Raw genomic sequence first — 20,659 nt, 5'->3', positions numbered from 1 at the left:
TGTTCACAAACATGTATTGAACTTTCTTTGTTCACAGAAATAACATATTAGAATTCGTAATTTAGGGCATGTTCCCCTTTAAGCTTCACATGTTATCCTCTCATGGCGTATTACTGATGGATAAAGCATTAGTACTTGTTTTATTTACAATAGATTAGTTACATGACGAACTGATGTATAGATAGATAGATGGATGGCTGGATGGATGAATGGATGGATGGATACAAAGATTAATCAACAAGACCCAGACAAGTAGAAAAATGTAACCTTTACTTATTTACAGATTGTACAGAGGTACTGAGTGACAAGGTAGTATTTACAACACAACTAGTAGCTTAGAAACCCCTGAACTTATACACAAGTGAGATACACGGCAGGGAGACCCGGAGGACCACACACCAACGCACTCCTTCCACCCAGTACTGTGTGTATACGATGTGTTTATCTGGACCAAACTGAGAAACGTTTACCACATGTTGCTTGACGACGGCTGGCGTTGTGCAGGAGCCAGCTTGGCGCCTTGGTGACATCGCAGGCCGGGAGTCGGGGGGGTGTTTAAGCATCCGGGGCTCCAGTCGGATGTGGCGCACTGACCAGGGCGGAGGGAGCCGTTGGTGCGTGTAGCCTCGGTAGGTCAACTCAGGGAGAACTCAGGTGTTGCAGCAAAATAGGTACCACCAGAAACACGAGCACGTCATGCAATTTAAAAGAAATAATAATCAGAAAATCAAACGAAAAGGTTGGTGTAAAAATCGGTGTGATGGTGGACGCACAAAACCCATTATACATGCTCTCTTAACCGACAACAGTACAGACGCAACATGTGTTTGTGTGTGTGTGCGTGTGTGTAGATGTATTTGTGTTATATGAGTAAGAGCCGGGTCAAATGTTATGTGTGGGACGAAGCGAAGAGAGTACAGAAAAGTATACACACACACACACACACACGCACACACCACAAACAACCTCTTGTTACACGTATCATCCACTGACTTATATAAATGCCTGCACGGTGTAAAACACACTTGCACACACACACACGCTAACACACACGCTCACACTCAGAGGTGAAACAGCACAGACTCGTAGTGGAAGAGAACTATGTGGGAGGGAGGGGGCTCGTATTAACCACACAGGCTGGTCTATCATTATTCATTGAGTGTGATTCAGATGAGAGACCCAGCTACGTGTTGCTAGTTAACTGGTGAGCTGACCAGGATCGTTAACTAGTCTGTTAACCAGGCAGTGAGGACTGTACAGTGAGGTCCCAACCAACAACACACCAGAGGAAAAAAAAAAAAAAACTAAAAAAAGAAAAGAAATCACACAAGAATCTAAAAACATGCCAGTCTTTTTTCTTTTTTTTTCTTTTAGAGAAGCAGAATAAAAAGCCACGTTGTTATCGAAATGAATTCAACACTTAATACCATTCAAATCAAACAAATGATATCCGTTTCTAACATTTAAAACAAATAATTCTCTGTACAGAAGTATAATATTGCAACCTGATATTGTGCATATAACTCACACACCAAACCTGGTAAGATCACCAAAAGAGGGGCAGCGTTCACCGTTCGAAAAGGTGCGTTTTTTTTTTTGTTCAAACTGTCTTGCATTCTTTGCAGCCAATATATATAGAGCCATGTGTGTGTGTGTGTGAGAGAGAGAGAGATAGAGAGAGAGAGAGAATAGAGACAGATGCTCAGCTAATGGGATATCAAGTCTTTTTTCCATCAAAATCCGTGTGCTCAAAAATCAATGCCCTTACTCAGTAGATTATGGATTTCTAGAACACTCATACACACATTGCCAGCTCGTCGAGTGTGTGTGCGTGTGTGTGTGTGTGTGTGCGTGTGTGTGTGAGTGATGCCTCTGTAAAGAGTCACTTTGCAATCTCTCTGCTTTGCCATGTGACTCTCTGCTGAAACACAGCGCCGTGTTCTCGCCAACAGAGAGCCACACAAGTACCAGCTACTTTGACGCCCGTCCAGAAGTATAAATTTGGTGAGTAAATCTGCAACAGTGATGCACTCAGCCTCTAAATTCACTACGGAAACATTAAAACGGGCCTCGAGGTCTTTTGTTCAACATAAAAACGTGTTTTTTCGAGAAAAAAAAGCACTGTATCCTACGAGAGTTGAGTTTGAGGAATTCTTACGACTACTGATATAAAGTGATTTCCAACAATATGTTGAGTTTTAAAAACACCACGACTGAACTTTATTCTTCTGATACTCAATCTACTCTATAATAGAAGGAAGCAGGGAAGGAGCAAAAAGACAAAAGGAGTAATTAAGAGAAGAAACAAAAGCTGATGAAGGAAGAAGGGAGGGCTGGATGAAGGAGGGATGAGCACTGTAAAAGTTAAGAAAATAAGAGAAAGATTAAGAGTTGTTGCTGCGTATACTGTATGATGCTGTACCCATTATCTAACACGGTAAAACTTCGGACCTCACAATGGGAAATCAACGGTGCCCTAAAACCCAATGTTAAAGAGAAATAAGAGAAAAGAAAACATCTATTCAGCGAATGATTGAGAATATTCATATTTTTCAGTACAAAAGTGTTTTTGGTCAAACGTCTGTGTTAGGTGGCAGGGTATAAAATCTACAAAGTGCACAAAGAGAAGCTATCTCGTAGCTTCAACACACACACCCACCCTAAAACTACTATCCTAGACTACTGCGTATGTGCATGTGTGTGTATGTGCATATATATATATTTGTGTGTGTGTGTGTGTGTGTGCATATATGACCCTGTATAGGAGTTTAACTGTAACACAGGGCAGTAGGAAGCATGCAGTATGACCTGAAGGCTAGCTAAGAGAGGAAGCAAGGATGCTATACTGTATGTCTCTAGATCTAGAAACACTAGAACACACACTCTCGTCCTGATAGGCTTTAACTGGCGGCCATGTTTGGTCCACTTTTTGGAATGTTCAATTAACTGACATCAACAATAACAAACAGTCGGTAGTTTTTACCCCCCCCCCCCCCACCCCCCCTCCTCCACTCCCCCGTAGAAACAGACACAGTGTGTGCGTGTGTGTTCGAGTGTTTGTACATCTGCGGGCAGATGCTTCTCAGACCTGCGTCCCGACCAGCTGCCCCGCCTCCCAGTCTGGTCGAGTATAAAGATAGTAATTTCCGTTCAATTCAAGAGTTACTCTAGTGTAGTTTACGACTCTTTAAGCCATGCTGGCAGTGCAGTTTGAAGGCTCAGACAACATACGGGTCGACTGGGGGGGGGGGGGGTGGGTGTGTTTAGCTGAAATATGTATGTGCGTATGTGTGTGCGTGTGTGTGTGTGTAATCTCAAAAAGAAAGGGGCTTTCTGCGAGTCCCCTTCCTCTCCAAGAGGCTGGTGAGAGGGTGGGACGAGTCGGCTCGTCGTTCCAAACACAATGTCGTATCTCTCCCGTCAGATCCTACGGTTGGCGTTAGACCCCGTGTACAGTGTCCCTCTTATTCCACCAGGGATTCGATCTGTCTTGTCAGACGTATTGTCAGTTTGTGCCTCGTTGCCCAGAGCTTGAGGCCAGTACACACACTTTTCATCTTGCACTGTGCCTGCAGGTGTCCCTGTGGCCCCAACCCTGTCCTGTAGAGGGTGCGATAAAGAAAACAACGATTTATTTACTCAGCATCCCCATTAACCTCTAAGTCCAGAGCAGACCCCCCTGTCTTTCGCCCTCTACGTGTGTCCGTGTGTGTGTGTGTGTGTGTGTGTGTGTGTGTTTACGTGTATGTGCTTAGAATCAGAGCAGCCTGGTTCCAGTCACACACACCTCTGTCTTCCATGCGTGTGTGTTTGTGTGTTTCAGTGAGAGTCCGCGCGTGGCGTGCGACTCTCAGACGTCGGACTCGATGCTGGGCATGCGGCGGTAGAGCCGGGGCCTGTTGCCGCCGGCGCTCGAGGCTCGCGGCGCTGTCACATAGCCCAGTGGCTGAGAGGCGGCGGGTGGGACCATGTAGGCCACCACGGGGGGCTCCTGCTGGGGGTAGAACAACTGTTGGTCCACAAGGCCGCCATGCTGATTGTTGTGATGACTGCCATGGTTACCGAGGGTAAGCGACAGCGGCATTCGCTGCTTATAGAGCTCGTGGGCGGAACTTCTCTGTGGAATGCGCGTGACAGCCTGGGGGGAGGGATCTCGCTGCGTCGTGCCAGGAGCCGACTGGAGGAAAGGGTTGTGAGAAGGGCGATCGGGGAAGAGACTCTTAGAGCGCCGGGGGAGGGGCATGGGGGCGTCCAGGCTGTGGTGGTGCGAGGGCGACGGAGACGGAGGGCTGCGGCTGCTGAAAGGACGGTCGGAGCGCATGGTGAGGACGTTAGCGTAGGCCCCCTCGTCCAGGGTCAGCTCCCTCTCCCGATCTCTGTCGGGCAGGCTCAGCCCCCGCAGGTGGGTGTGCAGCTGCGACTGCCGCTCGGGAACGCCGTCCGGAAGCACGTTCTCGTAGGAGTGCTGGCGACTCAGCTGAAGGTGCTGGGCCGACAGGGAGGCGGAGAGAGCCGACGGGGAGGAAGGGGAGGGCTCGAAGTGGCTGACCAGCCCGTCCCCTTCGCCCACCAGGCCCAGCTCACTCTGGGGAAGGTAGTGTGTAAACAAGTCCCCGCTGTGTGGGTGAGTGTGTGAGTGGGAGTAGGAGTGCGAGTGCAGGTGATCCTCGCTGATGTCGTAGAGGTTTCCCAGGTGGGCGCAGGCGTCACAGCGGGCCTGTGGCGAGCGGACGGTGTAAAGGCCGGAGTAGCTGCTCAGCTTGGTCAGGCAGGAGCGACAGTGGCCGGGCCGGACGCTTTGCGTCCCCTGTCCTGCACCCGGAGCGTCGAACGACCCTCCGGCTTTGTCCTTCGTGCTGCTGGGGAGAGAGAGGAAGACACAGATTAAACAAAGGAAGAAAAAAAAAGACGGTGAAAGCACTTGAAACATGGTCACGGGGGGTTTTATTTTCTGCTGAGCAAAGATACCTGCTGTGTGTGTAGGTGCTGTATTTCTTGTCCTTCAGGGAGTGCAGGTCGGCCTCTGCGCTGTGACTGTGGTGCAGCAGGCTGGCGCTCAGCTGCAAAATGGGTGCGTCCACCTGGTGGGAGAGTGTGTGAGTGTGTGGGTACGTGCTGTCAGGTGGAAACAGGTCAGGGGGGTAACTGTGGTCGTCACCTCCCCCCTGGCTGTCTCGCTGGTAGGGCGGAGCGGACTGGAGACTGGCCTGGTCTGAGTCAATGGAGTAGATCTTTGGTCCTCCGCCCCCGCCCCCGCCTACCACTCCTGCGCCTCCCCTCTTCCTCAGCTGATTGATAGCCTTGAATCCTCCCCTCGCCGCCGCAATGGAGTCTGAATCTTTATGCGATGGCGGCCGGCTGGAGCACTCTGAGATGTCAGAATGCGGCGGCTCTTCGGGCAGATAGCGCTGGCTCTTCATCGTCGCAGGTCCAGGGCCAGACAAAGGGGCGGGGCTCGGGCTTGGAGATGCGACACTGGGCTGCGTCTTCAACGTCTCCACGCTTTTCTTCCACAGGGCTCGGGGTTTGGAGCCCTGAGGCACGGCGGCGAGGGCCGACCCGGTGAGGCGGGTCTTGCCGTTGTCGTTGGTGATTGACAGCTGGGGCTTGTTGGGGCTGGTCTGAAGAGGGGGGGCTTTCTGTTGAACCGGGAATGGCGCAGCATTGTTAAGGAGGTTTTTGTGTCGCCCGGACAATGACAAGAAACTGTGCGGACCAGCAGCGTTGCTATAGAGACCGGGACCCTTCGGGGGCAGAGTATGGAGTGAGTTACCTAGGAGACAAGGAGAGATGCACCTCAGACAGCAGATACAACAGACGGATGTTTGGCGAGATGCTCAGACTGATCCATTAGCTACCGCCCTGGCACGCTATGGGTGCCATCTAAGGTGTTTCCAATCATGAGGCGAGCTTATACATGACACTCTGATTACAGCCTGGAGTCCACGACAAGGTAAGAGGAGTCACCTTTAGATCTGCATACGTAGACTGTATAGAAAAGGCAGGGTGACCTCTGTACGTGTGAGCAATGCTATCACAGGTTAAAATATACAATACACACTGCCAGGCGTACTGTGTGTGAGTTGCGGTACCTTTCCCCGACATCACATCCAGGATGTTGGGCTGCAAGAGGACAGTGTTGCGTTTGGGAGAAGACAAAGCCATGGACTTGGCTGACTTGAGCAGATGCAGCATGTTGGCTTGAGGACTGAAGTCCAGCTCAGGATTCTTTTTCTTCATATCTATATGAACGCCGTGGATACAGCTCCATATACCCTGAGAGGAGAGGAAGCAAAACAGAGGGGGAAAAGAAGAGGAGGCAGAGGGGACAGAGATAAAGAAGATGACAGGAGAGTTATTTCCCAACCCAATGACTTCACAAGAAAAAGTTCAAGCATGCACAAGACTAATTTCCATGCCCAGTAAATTAAGGGAGACCTCTGTATCCTTTTCTCCGATGCGATTACTCCACACCTTAACCTCATTTTGTTTTGTAACGTGGCAAGAAGAGATAATCGCCACTTTTTTAGATGAACTGCTTTCAGAGGCGCCGAGAAAATTTAATTTCGGTGATGATGTCACTGGAGGGGGCCTTTGAGTGCAAGGAGATGTTCTTCCTGAAGCCACTTAACCTCCCGCATCGCTGCTTGAACGCCATGCGCACACCGAGAGACAGACACACACACACACACACACACACACACACACACACACAGACAGACATCGCACTCTTTTTGTAAAACATTTAATGTGTGAAATGCTGCTCGCCTGGAATAAAAGCCCTGCCTCACACAGAGACATGACATATGAATAATGAAAGAATGGTCTGTCTGGATGTGCCCATTTTTGTTTTGTGTGTGTGTGTGTGTGTGTGTGTGTGTGTGTGTGTGTGTGTGTGTGTGTGTGTGTGAGTTTGTGTGAGTGGGCGTCTGTCTATCTGTCTGCCCATGTGGTCAAGTCCGTCCATCCCATCGCTCCTCTTGTATATATTTTACCATTTTTAACTTTGTTAGACCAGACTCGTGTGTGTGTGTGTGTGTGTGTGTGTGGGTGAGAGATAGGACAGAGCTTTGTGTAAGTGTGTGTCTGTATGAGTGTGTGTTCACATCATCCTCTTAGCGGTTTGATTCCTCTATCCTGCCGTCCTTAAGCCCAGCAGTTAGTTCATCTCTACCTCAGCTGGGCTTTATAATAACACTTCCCCCCTCTTTCCTCTTTTATCACACACAAACATACCCCGACTCCTTCTATATGCTCACAGTAACTATTGTGTGCGTCTCAGACTTATGATCGTCCACAGATTTGCCTTTTCTCTTAACTGAAACAATCATGTTTCAGGCTACACGTCCTTTTTGTGCCTTCCTGTTTGCATTTTCACGGCATCTGAAGAACCATGAAGATTAGTCAAATTAGACGGCTTTGTCTGAGATGCAACAGACAACAGAAAAATCGTTTTTTTTGTAATGTACTGCGTGATGTTTGAACTGTTGTCGTTAAACGCCACAAAGGCTCTACGGCTGTCTTCAAAGTCGCAATAACTTGCTGGCTTTTTTCTTGTTCTTTCTCTGCTTCAGTATGAAAACCGCATTAAGACAATTTGCAAACACAGTGAAGCTTTGTTTTACTCGCTGTGTCCCTGTGTGCGCAGCCCGCTCTCTCTATAAAAGTCGCAATAATATTACCCAAAATTCCCATCCCAAGTCCTGATATTGACATTGCAATAAGTGCTTTCTTGCAGTCCCAATAAATGCTGTGCACCAGTTGCTGCACTCTCGAGGACGGTGTTTGATCAGTAAGTGGTTTTCAGCACTGCAGATTCTAACGGCAGCATCTTAAATACAACCTCAGAAGCATAGCGGGAAAAAAACTGGACCGTGTTCCTGCAGTGGAAAAGATACACTTCCTTATCCTCACCCTGCTGATGGTGAAGAGCAGACCCGGCCTCCCAGTGCAGACACCAGTGAAGCAGTATCTCAGCCTCCAGTAGAAAAGGTGTTCAGAAATGAAGGTGAGGATGGAGAGGCCCATGGCTGTGGCCAGCATGTAGAAGACACCCGCCATGTTGTCGACGTCCAGCTGGCTGGACATCACCTCGTTCTTCTCGCTGTGGCAGATCCCAGTCAGCCACTGCGCCTCCAGCTCCTCCATCTCACCTGTTGGAAAATTCAAGTTCAGACTTTTATGTGTCCCCGGGGGGGGTAATCGGTTTTGCAGCAGCAGCAGCAATACCAACAAAAACCTACACAAACACAACCACCACATTATAAAACACCTATAAATATAAGAGTAAAAAGATGAAAACATGAGGTACGAAGTTACAATATGAAGGAAAAGAACAGGAATGGTTGCGGGTGCTGATATCACCTGTACACCAGAGTTCAGCAGTGGAACGGCAGAGGGAATGAAAGATAACTTCTTAAATTGTGCAGCGGTGGGTACTGTCAGATATAATGTCTTCTGCTTTCTTTAACAGCTGTTTGTTGTACAGTTCAAATGGACATTTCTGCTCAGTGACAATGATTTTGCTGCTGACTTTCATCAACTTTGTGAATGAGTTTTTCAGTTTGAGTTTGAGGGATGCATACCAGCTAAAGGCAAGTGTAAACTGACTCAATAAAATATTTAGAAATCAGTGGCATCCGGGATCTGTCAACCCGGGAACATTGCTAGCTTCCTCAGACAATCAAAGACGCTGCTGCTTTTTCTCACACAGCATATCTGTGGTCAAATTATTGTCAATTATGATAATAACAAATACTTGTTTCAACCTCTCAATCTGGTCCATTAATCAAAGTGTTAATTAACGTCTGGAATCAATGCACATGTCTTATAAATCATTTATAAGAGAGGACGCAGCCTTGGGGGGAGCCGGTTGATGATAGACAGACCAGATAGAAGTTCATTTACTCTCTCTGGGTCCTGTTAGTGAGAAAGTCCAAAATCCATCCCACATTGTTTGAGTCCAATTTAAAGCAGTCTAAGTTTCTGCACCAGCAGGTGGGAGTGTATAGTGTTGAAGGCAGACAGGAAGTCCGCAAACAACAATCTAGCATGGTTTTACTACCCTCTAAGTGCTCGTATATGGAGTTAAGTAGAGTTATAGCCCCGAAGCCCCCTGTTGGTTCGATATGCAAATTGTAGGGCATGATGGAGGTGTTCAGTCCTGCCAAATAGCTCTGTGGAAATGTAGGTGAAGTGAAAATTTAAGATAGCTGCAGGTAGGGGCGAGGAATGAAGGAGAAGGAATAAAACGAGGTGGAGAGAGAGGGAGGGAATGGGCGGTAGAGGGAATAAGAGGTGTGGTGGGAAAAAGGCCGTATCATTAGGAGGAAAGATGGAGGGGAGAAGGGAAAAGAGGCGAGAAGTGAAGTGGTAAATAGATCGTAATGGAAAGGAGACAGGAGGTGAAGTGAAAAAAGGGTGGTAGGAGGAGGGAGAAGAATTGATAGTGATGGAGTGATAAGAAAAGATGGGAGGAATTATTATCAGACCGAGTGTGTTTGTGTGTCGCATGCGCACACAGGTGTTTGCCCCGAATAAAAAGGCCGAGTGTGAAGCGAAGCGCTTTAGTGGTTTCAGCAGTTTGATTTCTGTCTGGCTCATTCTCCGTCCTCCATTCGCACCATCTCACAGCTTATTATACAGAACAATCTGGAGGAGTAAACATAACAGGACATGGTGGACACACACACACACGCGTGCACACACACCGCGTAATGATGATGAAATGGTGTGTTAAGACTCGCCCCTGATAGCTTTCTGACAGAGGGAGGGAGGCGAGACGGAGAGTGTTAGGGGAGGGGGTGGGAGGGAAAGCTGAGTAATGGCCCAACTGTAATAAAAATAAAAAGCCTCGATCATCTGAGGAACTTAAACTTAAATGCCGTGTAACTGAGACAGTGCAGAATGTGCCTCACCGTCTCCTATGATGCCCAGTATGGCCAGATCAACCAGGCGCTTCCAGTAGGATCCCTTCTGCAAGGCGATACCGTAACCTGTGGTGGCAAAGATGTAACCGCTGCCGATGGTGACCAGCTTACAGCCGTCGTCTCTGCCCGCCATGTAGTTCAGCACCGCGGCGTCGTAAATGAAAGCATCCAGCTTTCTGTAAAAGAACCACAACGTTCTGGATTTACTATCGAGAACAGGGGTTTCCAGCCTGTGCATGATAAATCTGAGGGGTTATGACATTGTTAACATTAAAAGGTCCAACATTAAAATAACATATTTCTGCGACACAGATTTAGGTTTATTTCACTTTCCTGGCGTACTGAATATTTTACTTCAAGTATTCAGGCCTCTAAAAAATAGTTCAATAAAGCAGTTTTGAAAGAACTGGTCCCGATGTAGACATTGGTATGCTTTAAAGAAATAATTTGACATTTTGGGATGTTGCTTTCTTGCCGAGAGATACAGGAATACTCATTTAAATAGGAAGAAATAGCCCTGCACAAGGACTGTCTTACCTAAATAAATAGTTTTGGGGAAATATCCTTATTTGCATTGAGAAGATTGATAACAGTCTCTCTGTTAACTGTGCAACTAAAGCCGGGAGACTATTAGCTTAGCATATGAACCACATTAAGCCCTTTTTACACATTGTTTCTGCTTAAACAAAACAAATTAGACCAAACAATTCTGAGCATATTATGATTGAGGGATTGCCTCCACACGGCTCTCAACATGGCGGCGGCTGAGTTGTCGTCTAGCAGCTACTGTACTATCAGTACTGATAGAGCTAACGCCATTACTCCATTATATCTTTTTCAATGTATGCGTTTGCTGCTGTATTAATGCTCTTAATTTCTAATTTAGCACCTTTTAATTAAAGAGTATTAATTCAATGTAAAATGAACAACAACTCCAATGTGTTTAGGGTTTGTCTTCATGGAAAAAGAAGATAATGGGAAATGTGATCCACCAGGCCTCAATCGGAAAGACCACAACACTGTTTACTCTACTGAGCCTAATGTACATTGTGTGTCGTGCCAGTAATAATTTTACTCCATAAACAAACCAGTTGGATTACTCACAACGCTGTGTTTCTGTGGAGATGAGATTCTAACGCTGATCAGATTGTGACTGTGGCTGACAATACTATTTGCTGGTGCAGTGAATATTCACGCAGCTATAATCTTTTAGTCGCAGGTTTTTGCCATTATTCCGACACGACAAGCTGAATTGAAACTATGGGGCCACAATTTGTATCTGACACAACATTCCCCCGATGTGGGCTCGATACAACTGAGCTCAGCGAAAACAGAAGCGGGATGTTTGACTGTTAACCAAATACAATGCAACAGGGGGAGAACATCACCATCCTACAGAGCAGCAGAACCCTTTTTATAACTTCTATATCAGCAAAAAAAAAAGTTTCATATAACCCTATGAGTAGTAGAGGTGCTAATCAATCCCCCTGGGTCTCTCTATGTTAGTGATGCATAAACACTGAATTAAACTGTTCACTTAAGGGCACAAAAGTTGCAAAAGCGCACAGAATTTCATTCATCTAAATCCATACAGCAATTGAAAACAATACACTGTAGATTCAATAAAGAATAGAATATTTTAAACGTGGCACAGCTTATTGCATGACTTTGACAAGAACTCCAAGGAGATAATATTTCTTTGGTTTTAACAACCAAATTTTGATGATACATTTAATTTAAAATTCTGCTGAACACATTAATTATACAGCTGGGAAGCCTAATATGTGGGTATGAAAACAAACCACCTGTATTTGATATTCAGTATCAATGAAGTTATTGCAGAGAGGCTACAAGGAAAAACATATTTGGAGAAAATACCCAAAAGATCAAAGCACAGAAAACTAATGAACAAATAAAAGCATTGCAGCCATCCTTCCATTAGTGTGTGTTTAGGAGGGAGAATAAAGGCAGCAAACTACAGAACAAATTACACTCTCCTTGTTTTGGCAGCTCCATCTTCCCAGCAGCTCAATAATGAGCACTTGCAGGCAGCGTCTGCTTTTTCACCGTCAGTGACACAAACACTGAGCACATGCTGCAGCATTTTAGCATGAGCTAGTGCTGAGCCCCACGGGGCCGAGTTTTCGGTGTGATGCAACGTCTTTTTTTGGTTTGTTATCACATGTTCTTATGCATATGAGCTGTCTGCAGACAGAATTAGCCTCCCAGGTATCATAAATCTCAGCTTGACACGAGTTGACTTGACAAGTTTACAGTACCCGGCCTTGAGGGTGACCAGCGCGTCCTGGACGCCAGTCTGATGGTATTTGGTCATGTACTGATGCATATTTGGGTAGTTCTTCCTGATGTTGCGCTCGGTGCTGCCGTTAGGGACCGTCCCAAAGCGAAATGGCGGGGAATAGGAGTATGGACTCTGGAACTGCAGTTAGAGAAATAAGGAGCGCAAAAAAAAAACAGAGACGTATTGTTAAAGAGGGAATTGACAGGAAGAGACAGGCGCACAAAAGAAGAGGAAGACAAAGAAGCTAAAAAAAACAAAGAGCAGAATGGAGAGACTAAGAAGTTTGAGAGGAAGAGGAAGAAAGGGAGAGAAAGTGTGGAAGTGAAGGAGAGTCAGATAGGAGGAAGGAGAGTGACAAGAAGAGACAGAGGAGAAAGGAGGGACAGTGGAGTGGACTCATCAGTCATCATCATTGTGTGTCCAGTCTAGCGTAAGCCTGGCCGAGGTTCTGCTGACACTGCCAGCCTCTGCAAACTACACACACATCCAAACACACGTCTTTGATCTATACAGCCGTGTGTGTGTGTGTGTGTGTGTGTGTGTGTGTGTGTGTGTGTGTGTGTGTGTGTGTGTGTGTGCTCGCCCCTGGGTCTGCTGCGCTGGCAGTGTTAGCGTGGTGACAGCTACGGCCAGAGGGTTTGGGATGTTGAAGCCCAAGGGCGCTCCCCAGAGAGCCCTGTCTGGCCGCAGGGCTGGCATCCATTACAAGAGCAACCCTGACTGTGAATGTTGTTTAGTTTCTTCTGTGTGAGTGTGTGTGTGTGTGTGTGTGTGTTTTCATATGTGTGTTAACACACCTTCTTGTCAGACAGTCCGGTGACTTGGTCCACAAACTCTTCCTGGATCATGAAGGCGGCCAGGTTGGCAGTGTAGGAGGCCAGGAAGATGACGGCGAAGAAGGCCCAGACGGATACGATGAACTTACTCGTGGTGCCCTTTGGGTTCTGCACCGGCACAGAGTTGTTGAACACCAGACCCCACAGCAGCCATACGGCCTTACCGATGGTGAATGATGGACCGTGTGGGTCTGAGGGAGAGAGGCAGAGGAGCAGAGGGAGAAATACACATTAGAAAGTGTGAAGAAAAAGACTGGTACTAAACCCTGTGAATATAACTCTTTGAATATAAATGTGTGTAATATATCTGTACGTTGGAATGAATTCATGGTTGACACGATTGACTGACGATGCTTTTGAAGTGTTGCATGGTTGTTTGATTGCTTTGTTTTCTTATTTTTACTTATTTAAATATTTGCTTAAATATTTTTTCTTTTAAAAAAAATAAAAAGACTGGTACTATTATGTTTTCCCTTGAAATTCCTGCCTTACTGTTGCCGACCAGCAGTGGAGGAAAAAAGCTGAAAAGTACATTTCCAAAGGTTCTAATTCTTGAAAATCCTCATAAATGCCACCATCTTTTTAACGACAAAAGACCTTCTAAAAGAAAGACTTTCATGATCTAGTTTGAGGGCATCATGCTTTCTTCAGAGGGTTCAACATTGTAAATATAAAATATAATGGGACAGTTATATTGGCTTTTATTAATGGCGACATCTCACAAAATGTGCCACAGTAATTGTGGACAGGCATTTTGTTGGGTTTACGAGCATGATTAATGGGTACAGATCAAAAAATTGTTTTGGCCAAAGCCACCAACGACGATGATGTAGTGAGTGAACCATTGTGAATCTAAAAGGATGTTTTTCAGACGAAGGAAGGCTGCTGTGAAGATGCATGCAGTAGATTGGACCTGAAACAACCGCAAACCGGGTTCAAGACATTCACCCGTCATTATTATTGACTTGAACTTAAAAATCAACATGACAATTTATCTCAAAGGGGTCCCTGATGGATGATATGCACCCCTGTGACACAGCAAAGAGATTTAAGAGAATTCATGAATAAGAAACCGCTATTCGATCTCATGCCACTCACAAGATTGAGCGAAAGCCAGCAGACGGTTGGCTTAGTTTAGCAGTCGGGAAAGGTTGGCAAACTCACAGTGACAATAGGACTCCAGGAGGTTTCTGCTCCCAGCTAGGATAATGTCTGGCACATTCCCCAACATGTTGTTTTTACTCTCCATCTTTTTGTACAGATTAAACAAATCAGATATAACTTGTTAATTAGTGCGCTTTAGAGATGCTGCAAGATGGATTTTGTTATCTTTGGCTGGAGCCACGCTAGCTTGTTCCACCTGTTTCCAGTCTTTGTGCTAAGCTGCGAAGCTCCAGCTTCATATTTATTGTACAGACGTGAGAGTAGTATCTTCTCATCGCACTCTCATCAGAAAAAAAGTCAGGAAATGTATTTCCCGACAATGTTGAACTTTTCTTTGAAAGACACAATGTTCTCCGAGAGATACAACTAATGGTTTGTATAAAAATATAGTTTTAAAACAGTTCTACATTTGTTTGCATTCGTTGTTCGATCAGCGTGTAAGATGACAAATTAGCAAACTAAACACGTGTTCAGTGTGATAAAAGAAAGAAAATCATAAAAAAAAAAAGACACAATTTACAAGGGCAATCCTTGAGGTCATTTATATATAAAACTAATTTGAAATCTATTTTCCCGGATCGCAACATTAATGTTCAATTCACAGCCAGCAGGGCAGCTCCAGGTGCTGATTTTTTATGATGTGACGAGCGTCAGGAGAGAATTGTTAATGCTCTGTTACATTAAGTGAACTGTCTCGGAGTCAGGGTAATGATAGGTCACTTCCTTTGCTGCAGGGGAAGCTTGGATCTTGGCTTCTTGTTCCCGGGAGTGACGATTGGTGTGATACTCCTGATTGTGTATGTGCCAGCCTACCTTTGCCTTGGGCCAAGTTGCGGTTGAAGCCCAGCGGACTGACAAACTCAAAGAGGAAGACGGCGATGGCTGTGACAATGAGCAGCATCACAAACATCATCACCCAAACGGATGCACTGAAGGGCTCTGAGAGGAGAGAGAGAGAGAGAGGGAGAAGGAGGGGACAAAGTTAAAGAGAAACCGAGTTCATGAGACAGAGTGCAGGAGCAGGAGATGTATAAAAAGTGAGGGACGGAGAGAAAGGGGAGACAGACACGCCGAAAAAAAAGAGAACAGGCAGGATGGCGGACGACAAAGAGAGGAAGAGATGATAGAGAAGACACAGAGAGGGGAGAAAGGGAGGCAGACGGAGTGAGAGAGGGGGCGGGAGGGGAGGAGAGGGAGAGTTAGTCACAGAGAGTTTGACGGAGCACATTTCCATATTTCTCATTATTCCCTTGGATGAGAGCTGAGAGAGGGAGAGGCCTGAGGCGGGGGGAGACGGCAGAGGGAAAGGGGGAGAGAGAGAAGGAGCGAGAGAGACAAAGGGGTGAGAGAGAAGAATCAAACTCTGAGTGATCTGATGTGCCCTGCTGTGGGCATGCGTATGTGATCTATTTGTATGTGATCTGTGAGTGTGAGTCTGCATGTGTTTGGGGTGTAGCAGGGCAGGAGTTCAGAGAGTGGGATGAGTGCCAGAGACTCTGAACCCAGACAAATTGTATGTATGTGTGTGTGTGTGTGTGTGTGTGTGTGTGTGTGTGTGTGTGTGTGTGTGTGTGTGTGTGTGTGTGTGTGTGTCACTGTATGTCTAAGTATGTGACTGCCAGGGTTAGCCAACCCTGAGAGATTGCGCGCTGAGGTGCCTCTAATATGAGTGCGAGGGATACTGAACCGTCACTGATACCCTGGCCCAGGCTCAACACTCACTCACAAACACACACACACACACACACACACACACACAATGTGCTTTCATATAAATACACACACGAAGCATTCACCCCTTAACATATATACGGCCAGAGCACATTCATTCTCCACACACCCTTGATGCAATACGCAAACATCCTAATATATTCGTGCAGTATCCCACACACTCCCCCTCCCCACCCCCCATTTTCACACACACACACACACACACACACACACACACACACACACACGCATACTGACACATGGCTTGATACACAGGGACCAACACACGCATGGTCCAATACATCCCTTCGCTCCCCGTCTCGCTCCAATGACAATACAAGACATTAGGCGAGCACAGAGGAGTGCTTCAGTTTCTAGTCATCTGAACCACTGGAGGAGGAGGAGGAGGAGGAGAGAAGATGAGCGAGGAAGAGGAGAGGATAGTATCAAGGAAGCTTTGTTGGAGCTGACTTTTCGAGAGAGAAAAAACAGCTGGCACACTTCGCTTCCTCCGCTCCGCTAGAAATATTAATGTGCTCAGGGTGTTCAGGCCTAGATAAAGTCAGAATACAAGTGGAATTTGGCCAGCATATACTGCCTGATTAAAATATTCCATTTTATGGACAGGATTTTGCCAACATGTGAACATCTCCTTTTGTTCTCCGCTCGGCTTACTGCGGGAGAGTCGGAGAGAAGGACAAAAGAAAATAGCGTATGGTTAGGTAAGACAAAAAGGAAAGACGGATTTACCGAGGAAGGCAGACGGCGAGACGGTCCCATTGCTACGTGACACCATGACGCTGATGCCAGTCTCCACAAAGGGCACAGAGAAGTCAATGGCCTCCGACCTCTCCTCGTTGATCGTCAATGAACCGACTGCCATCACCGCCTTCTTATACACCACCTGGTGGACAGAGAGTGGTTACAGCGAGTGCGTGACTCACCACCTACACTGACATATAAATATAGCGAACTCTGTGAAAATTTGGACCACATCAAACAATTTGTCTTTGATATGTTCCTCCTTGTTTATTTTGGATGTGAAATATCACAGCGACTGAGGGTATGAGCGCAGAATGTCAGCTATAGTTGGAGGGCATTTGCAGCCATATCAGATGAAAAGTAGAAATACAGCTGTCTTTTTCATTGTTCCGCCATTTCTGGTTGTCTGAATGTATTCTGACAGACGGCAACTCTGCACATAAAGATGTTGTTTTTAGTATGCAGTAAAATGTTATGTTATTCTTTTCGGATTTAATTGACTCAAGGCTCCCAGCGGTCTGCTCACATAAACATTACCACAATCTATGGATCATATTGTCAGCTTCCATCATCATAGGTTTTATGTTTTCCTTTCAACCTTTAGGGATTTCACTGTGACAGCACTTAGCTTTGATTACCTCCACCAAGGAGGCTACGTTTTCGATTTGTTTCTCTGTTTCTCAGCAGAATAATGGAAAAACTACTGCCTCGATTTTTTTTATGAAATATGGTGGAAGGGTGAAGACGAGGCCAAAGAAGAACCCATTCAATTTTGGAGTGGATCGGCCTTGACCGAGGTCTGCGCTCTCCGGGTGCCCTCCCTGTGGTTTCTGAGTAAATCGCTTCCAGAAAAGATAAACGATCGTGTGTAATAAGCGCCTTTAAATAATGAATGACTAATACGGCACACTTATTTGCTTTCTTGACAAATGAGATAAGAAAATTCATAAACTCTCAAATCTGTCAGTGTATAAAGAGACAGGAAGCAGTTGGTTAGCTTAGCTTAGCATAAAGACTGGAAGCCACAGCTTGAAGACATGCTATCCGTAAGGTACATCAGTGCTGGTGGGTGGATTCATTTACAAGCTGGTTTCCCATGTGTCCAGTCGATGCTACGCTAAGCTGATATTCACCACACAAAACATGAGTGTTATCGCTCTTCTCATCTTCCAAGAAGGCAATTAAGCGTATCGATTTTTCCCAAAGAGTCAGACAGATATGGCGTGGTAGTAAGACAGAGACATGTAGGACGTACCTCTCCAACCATGCCGTTCCACATATTGTTGATCTTCTTGCCGTGTTTTCCATTTAGGACCAAGTAGAGGTCATAAGTGAACTTGACGTTCCTCGCTATCTTCTTCAGAATGTCAATGCAGAACCCTTTGCAGCACTGCTTAATGTAGGAACCTCCCGATGCTGTGCTGTTACTGCAACACACACACACACACACACATACACACACACAATCAACATTAGACGACATTTAGGAGTTGTTCAGGCGATTGTGTGGAGTGTAACTGTACTCTTGCCGTCTGCTCGCTCCACATCTGGTGGTTCCATCAAACTGTAAAACTAGAATTATGACAGTGCAGAGGAACCATGAATACTGCTGAAGGGCATAGAGAGCTTATATGGAGTTTGTGAGTGTGTGTGTGTGTGTGTGTGTGTGTGTTTCCCTCAGTGCTTGAAAACACAGGGGTACTGAGCAGATGCTGCCGGGCTTTAAATAGAGCTGGGCTCTGCAGAACAACCAACCTACATGATTAAAATATCAGCTGTCCTTCCCCTCGTCTCTCTCTCCGCGTTCCTTCACGCTGTCCTTTTCTCCTTTCCTCTTAAGTGTTTCACTGATTACGTCCGTGAGGGGGTACTCCTCTAAAACTCACAGCATACCTACTGTACATACCCTGAGCAGCCCAACAGACAATGGGAACTGATGTTCAAGTAAACCTTTCTGACAGCCCTCCCCGAGGACCTCGGAGCTGTGAACTGAACTAAATTGTTGGATCAAAATGATACTCATCATCTATTAAACTCCACCCAGCATTTTGAAAAAGTATTTCCATGAAAACTTTATCTCGCGCCAATGTCAACCATCTCTGATGTACCGTAGCATGTATGGACTGGAAGCGTAACTCTGTGACCTTTTCACTTGCCATTTTAGCTGATTCAAGAGAAAGTTCATAAAGCACTGAGGAAGTCACACACCGAGGGAACGCAGAGAGCGGCTGTCAAAGGACTGAATCGTCAAAGGATTAAAATGTCTTTTAGCAGGAGTCGACTGTATCTGCGGCACAGCATAATGTGCATGTGTGCGAATGTGTGTGTGTGTTGAGAGATGGCATAGTTTTCATACAAACACACGTGTGTGTGAGCCTTTCTATGTACAGCATGTGCCCCAGGTGTTCTAATGCACACATAATGTATACATTAGCTCTCCCAGCTGAGCCCTCTCTGTGTCCTTATGTCACTATGTAAACACACACAGACTCCCCGAGATGCCCATACAGTGCATCTGCTTGATTCATGCCATGCTTTTGTAATAACAAACACACAAATAAAATGGAAGTAGTGACTGAGTAAATGTGGCACTTATGGATGGTTGGATGTACGCACGCACGCATGGATGGACGCACGGATGGCTGGACACGGGGGGGGGGACAGCGAGTGTAACGCAAACAAAGGCCCAGAAGAGGCGAGTCATCTTGGCCTGTGACCGCTGGGACTTCCACGGCGATCGCTTGGGAGGAAGGTTGAGAAATCGGGTCACAAGTTAAACTTCGCGTGCCCGGTGATTCAGTCGCCTAATTGTCCGCGCCCACAGTGTCGTGACTCCATGGGTTGTTGTGTCGCGTCTTCCGTCTGCCGTCTCGGGTCCGTCTGACTCTAAAGCTTTAATACGGTGGTTTCTGTTTGTTAAAAAGAAAAGTCTCATAAATAGATAAATCTTGCAAGAGAGTAATTAGAGTTGAGTTTTGTGCACTTTCCCTGTGGCCAGCTATGACTATATATATATATATATATATATATATATATATATATATATATATATATATATAAATGTGTGTCATCCTGTTTTATCCTATCCTAATTGCTATCCTGGACATTTTTTAAATTTTCTATTATCTGGTAGAAGTTTAGACTGTGTTGTGGCCAAGTGATCAACCAGAACGCAGATGCAGATACTAAGCAAGTGGTAAATAAACCTGCTGCAATTATGATTAATGCTTACGTATTCTGAACTGGCTGTGTACAGATAAACCTGCGAGATGGGAGCTAAATTGTAGAAATTAGCAGAGAGAAACAATGCTCTTGTCATGCAGAGGTTCTCATTGAGGTGTCCATATATTGCAGATAATTGGAGTAAAACCCAAGATGTTGGAATTCATGCGACGCTTCTTTGAAAAAGTTTTACTTTCTCCGACTATTTGAGAAGTATCTCTGCGTTGTTTACACACTCAAGAAGGCCTGCAACACATTTCAGCCACTATAAGCCGCCTTTCAAGTGATTTTCAAAGAGAAAAAAAAATCGTAGGACATGCGTGTAGAAAGTGTCACGGGGGTACATCACAAGAGAAAAGTGAAATTATGAATGAATGTCCAAATGAATTTAAAAAAGTTTTTTTGTATACGTATGTAATCTAGTTTCACTGTGATACGAATTTAAATCTGCTGGAACTAACATTATTTGTAACAAAGGAGGTTTTAGGCCGTTCAGCCCACTGCTTTGTTTCAGTGGAGAAAGTGTTATAATATGCAGTGAGGTGGTAAGTGGCGCGGTATTAAACTGTATACATACATTAAGAAGTAGTCACATTTGATTAGGTAGAACAACAAAGTCAATATGAATTTGGGAAATATTTCCATTCCATTAGCTGACGCTGTTATCGCGAGTGACTTAGTGCACACAGCAGATAATGAAAGATTCCTGTGATCCTGAAGTAATCACGTCTGAT

General features: G+C 45.7%; 1 protein-coding gene across 1 annotated transcript in view; it reads right to left on the bottom strand.

Moving 5' to 3' along the window:
* Nucleotides 1–3,850: 3,850 nt before the first annotated feature.
* The window catches only part of grin2ab (glutamate receptor, ionotropic, N-methyl D-aspartate 2A, b), a gene marked incomplete at both ends in the record, with an annotated part of 91,265 nt that continues 74,456 nt past the window's right edge, over nucleotides 3,851–20,659 (bottom strand). Inside the window, 10 exons of the mRNA XM_079219709.1 lie at nucleotides 3,851–4,859; nucleotides 4,969–5,773; nucleotides 6,093–6,276; nucleotides 7,915–8,153; nucleotides 9,918–10,105; nucleotides 12,209–12,369; nucleotides 13,029–13,258; nucleotides 15,045–15,170; nucleotides 16,692–16,845; nucleotides 17,959–18,130. Coding sequence (XP_079075835.1) covers nucleotides 3,851–4,859; nucleotides 4,969–5,773; nucleotides 6,093–6,276; nucleotides 7,915–8,153; nucleotides 9,918–10,105; nucleotides 12,209–12,369; nucleotides 13,029–13,258; nucleotides 15,045–15,170; nucleotides 16,692–16,845; nucleotides 17,959–18,130 — 3,268 coding nt within the window. The remainder of the gene's footprint in view (nucleotides 4,860–4,968; nucleotides 5,774–6,092; nucleotides 6,277–7,914; nucleotides 8,154–9,917; nucleotides 10,106–12,208; nucleotides 12,370–13,028; nucleotides 13,259–15,044; nucleotides 15,171–16,691; nucleotides 16,846–17,958; nucleotides 18,131–20,659) is intronic.

Source organism: Taurulus bubalis, assembly GCF_910589615.1.
Source record: "Taurulus bubalis genome assembly, chromosome: 6".
Classification (NCBI taxonomy): domain Eukaryota; kingdom Metazoa; phylum Chordata; class Actinopteri; order Perciformes; family Cottidae; genus Taurulus; species Taurulus bubalis.
This window is presented reverse-complemented; position numbering and strand designations above follow the sequence as displayed.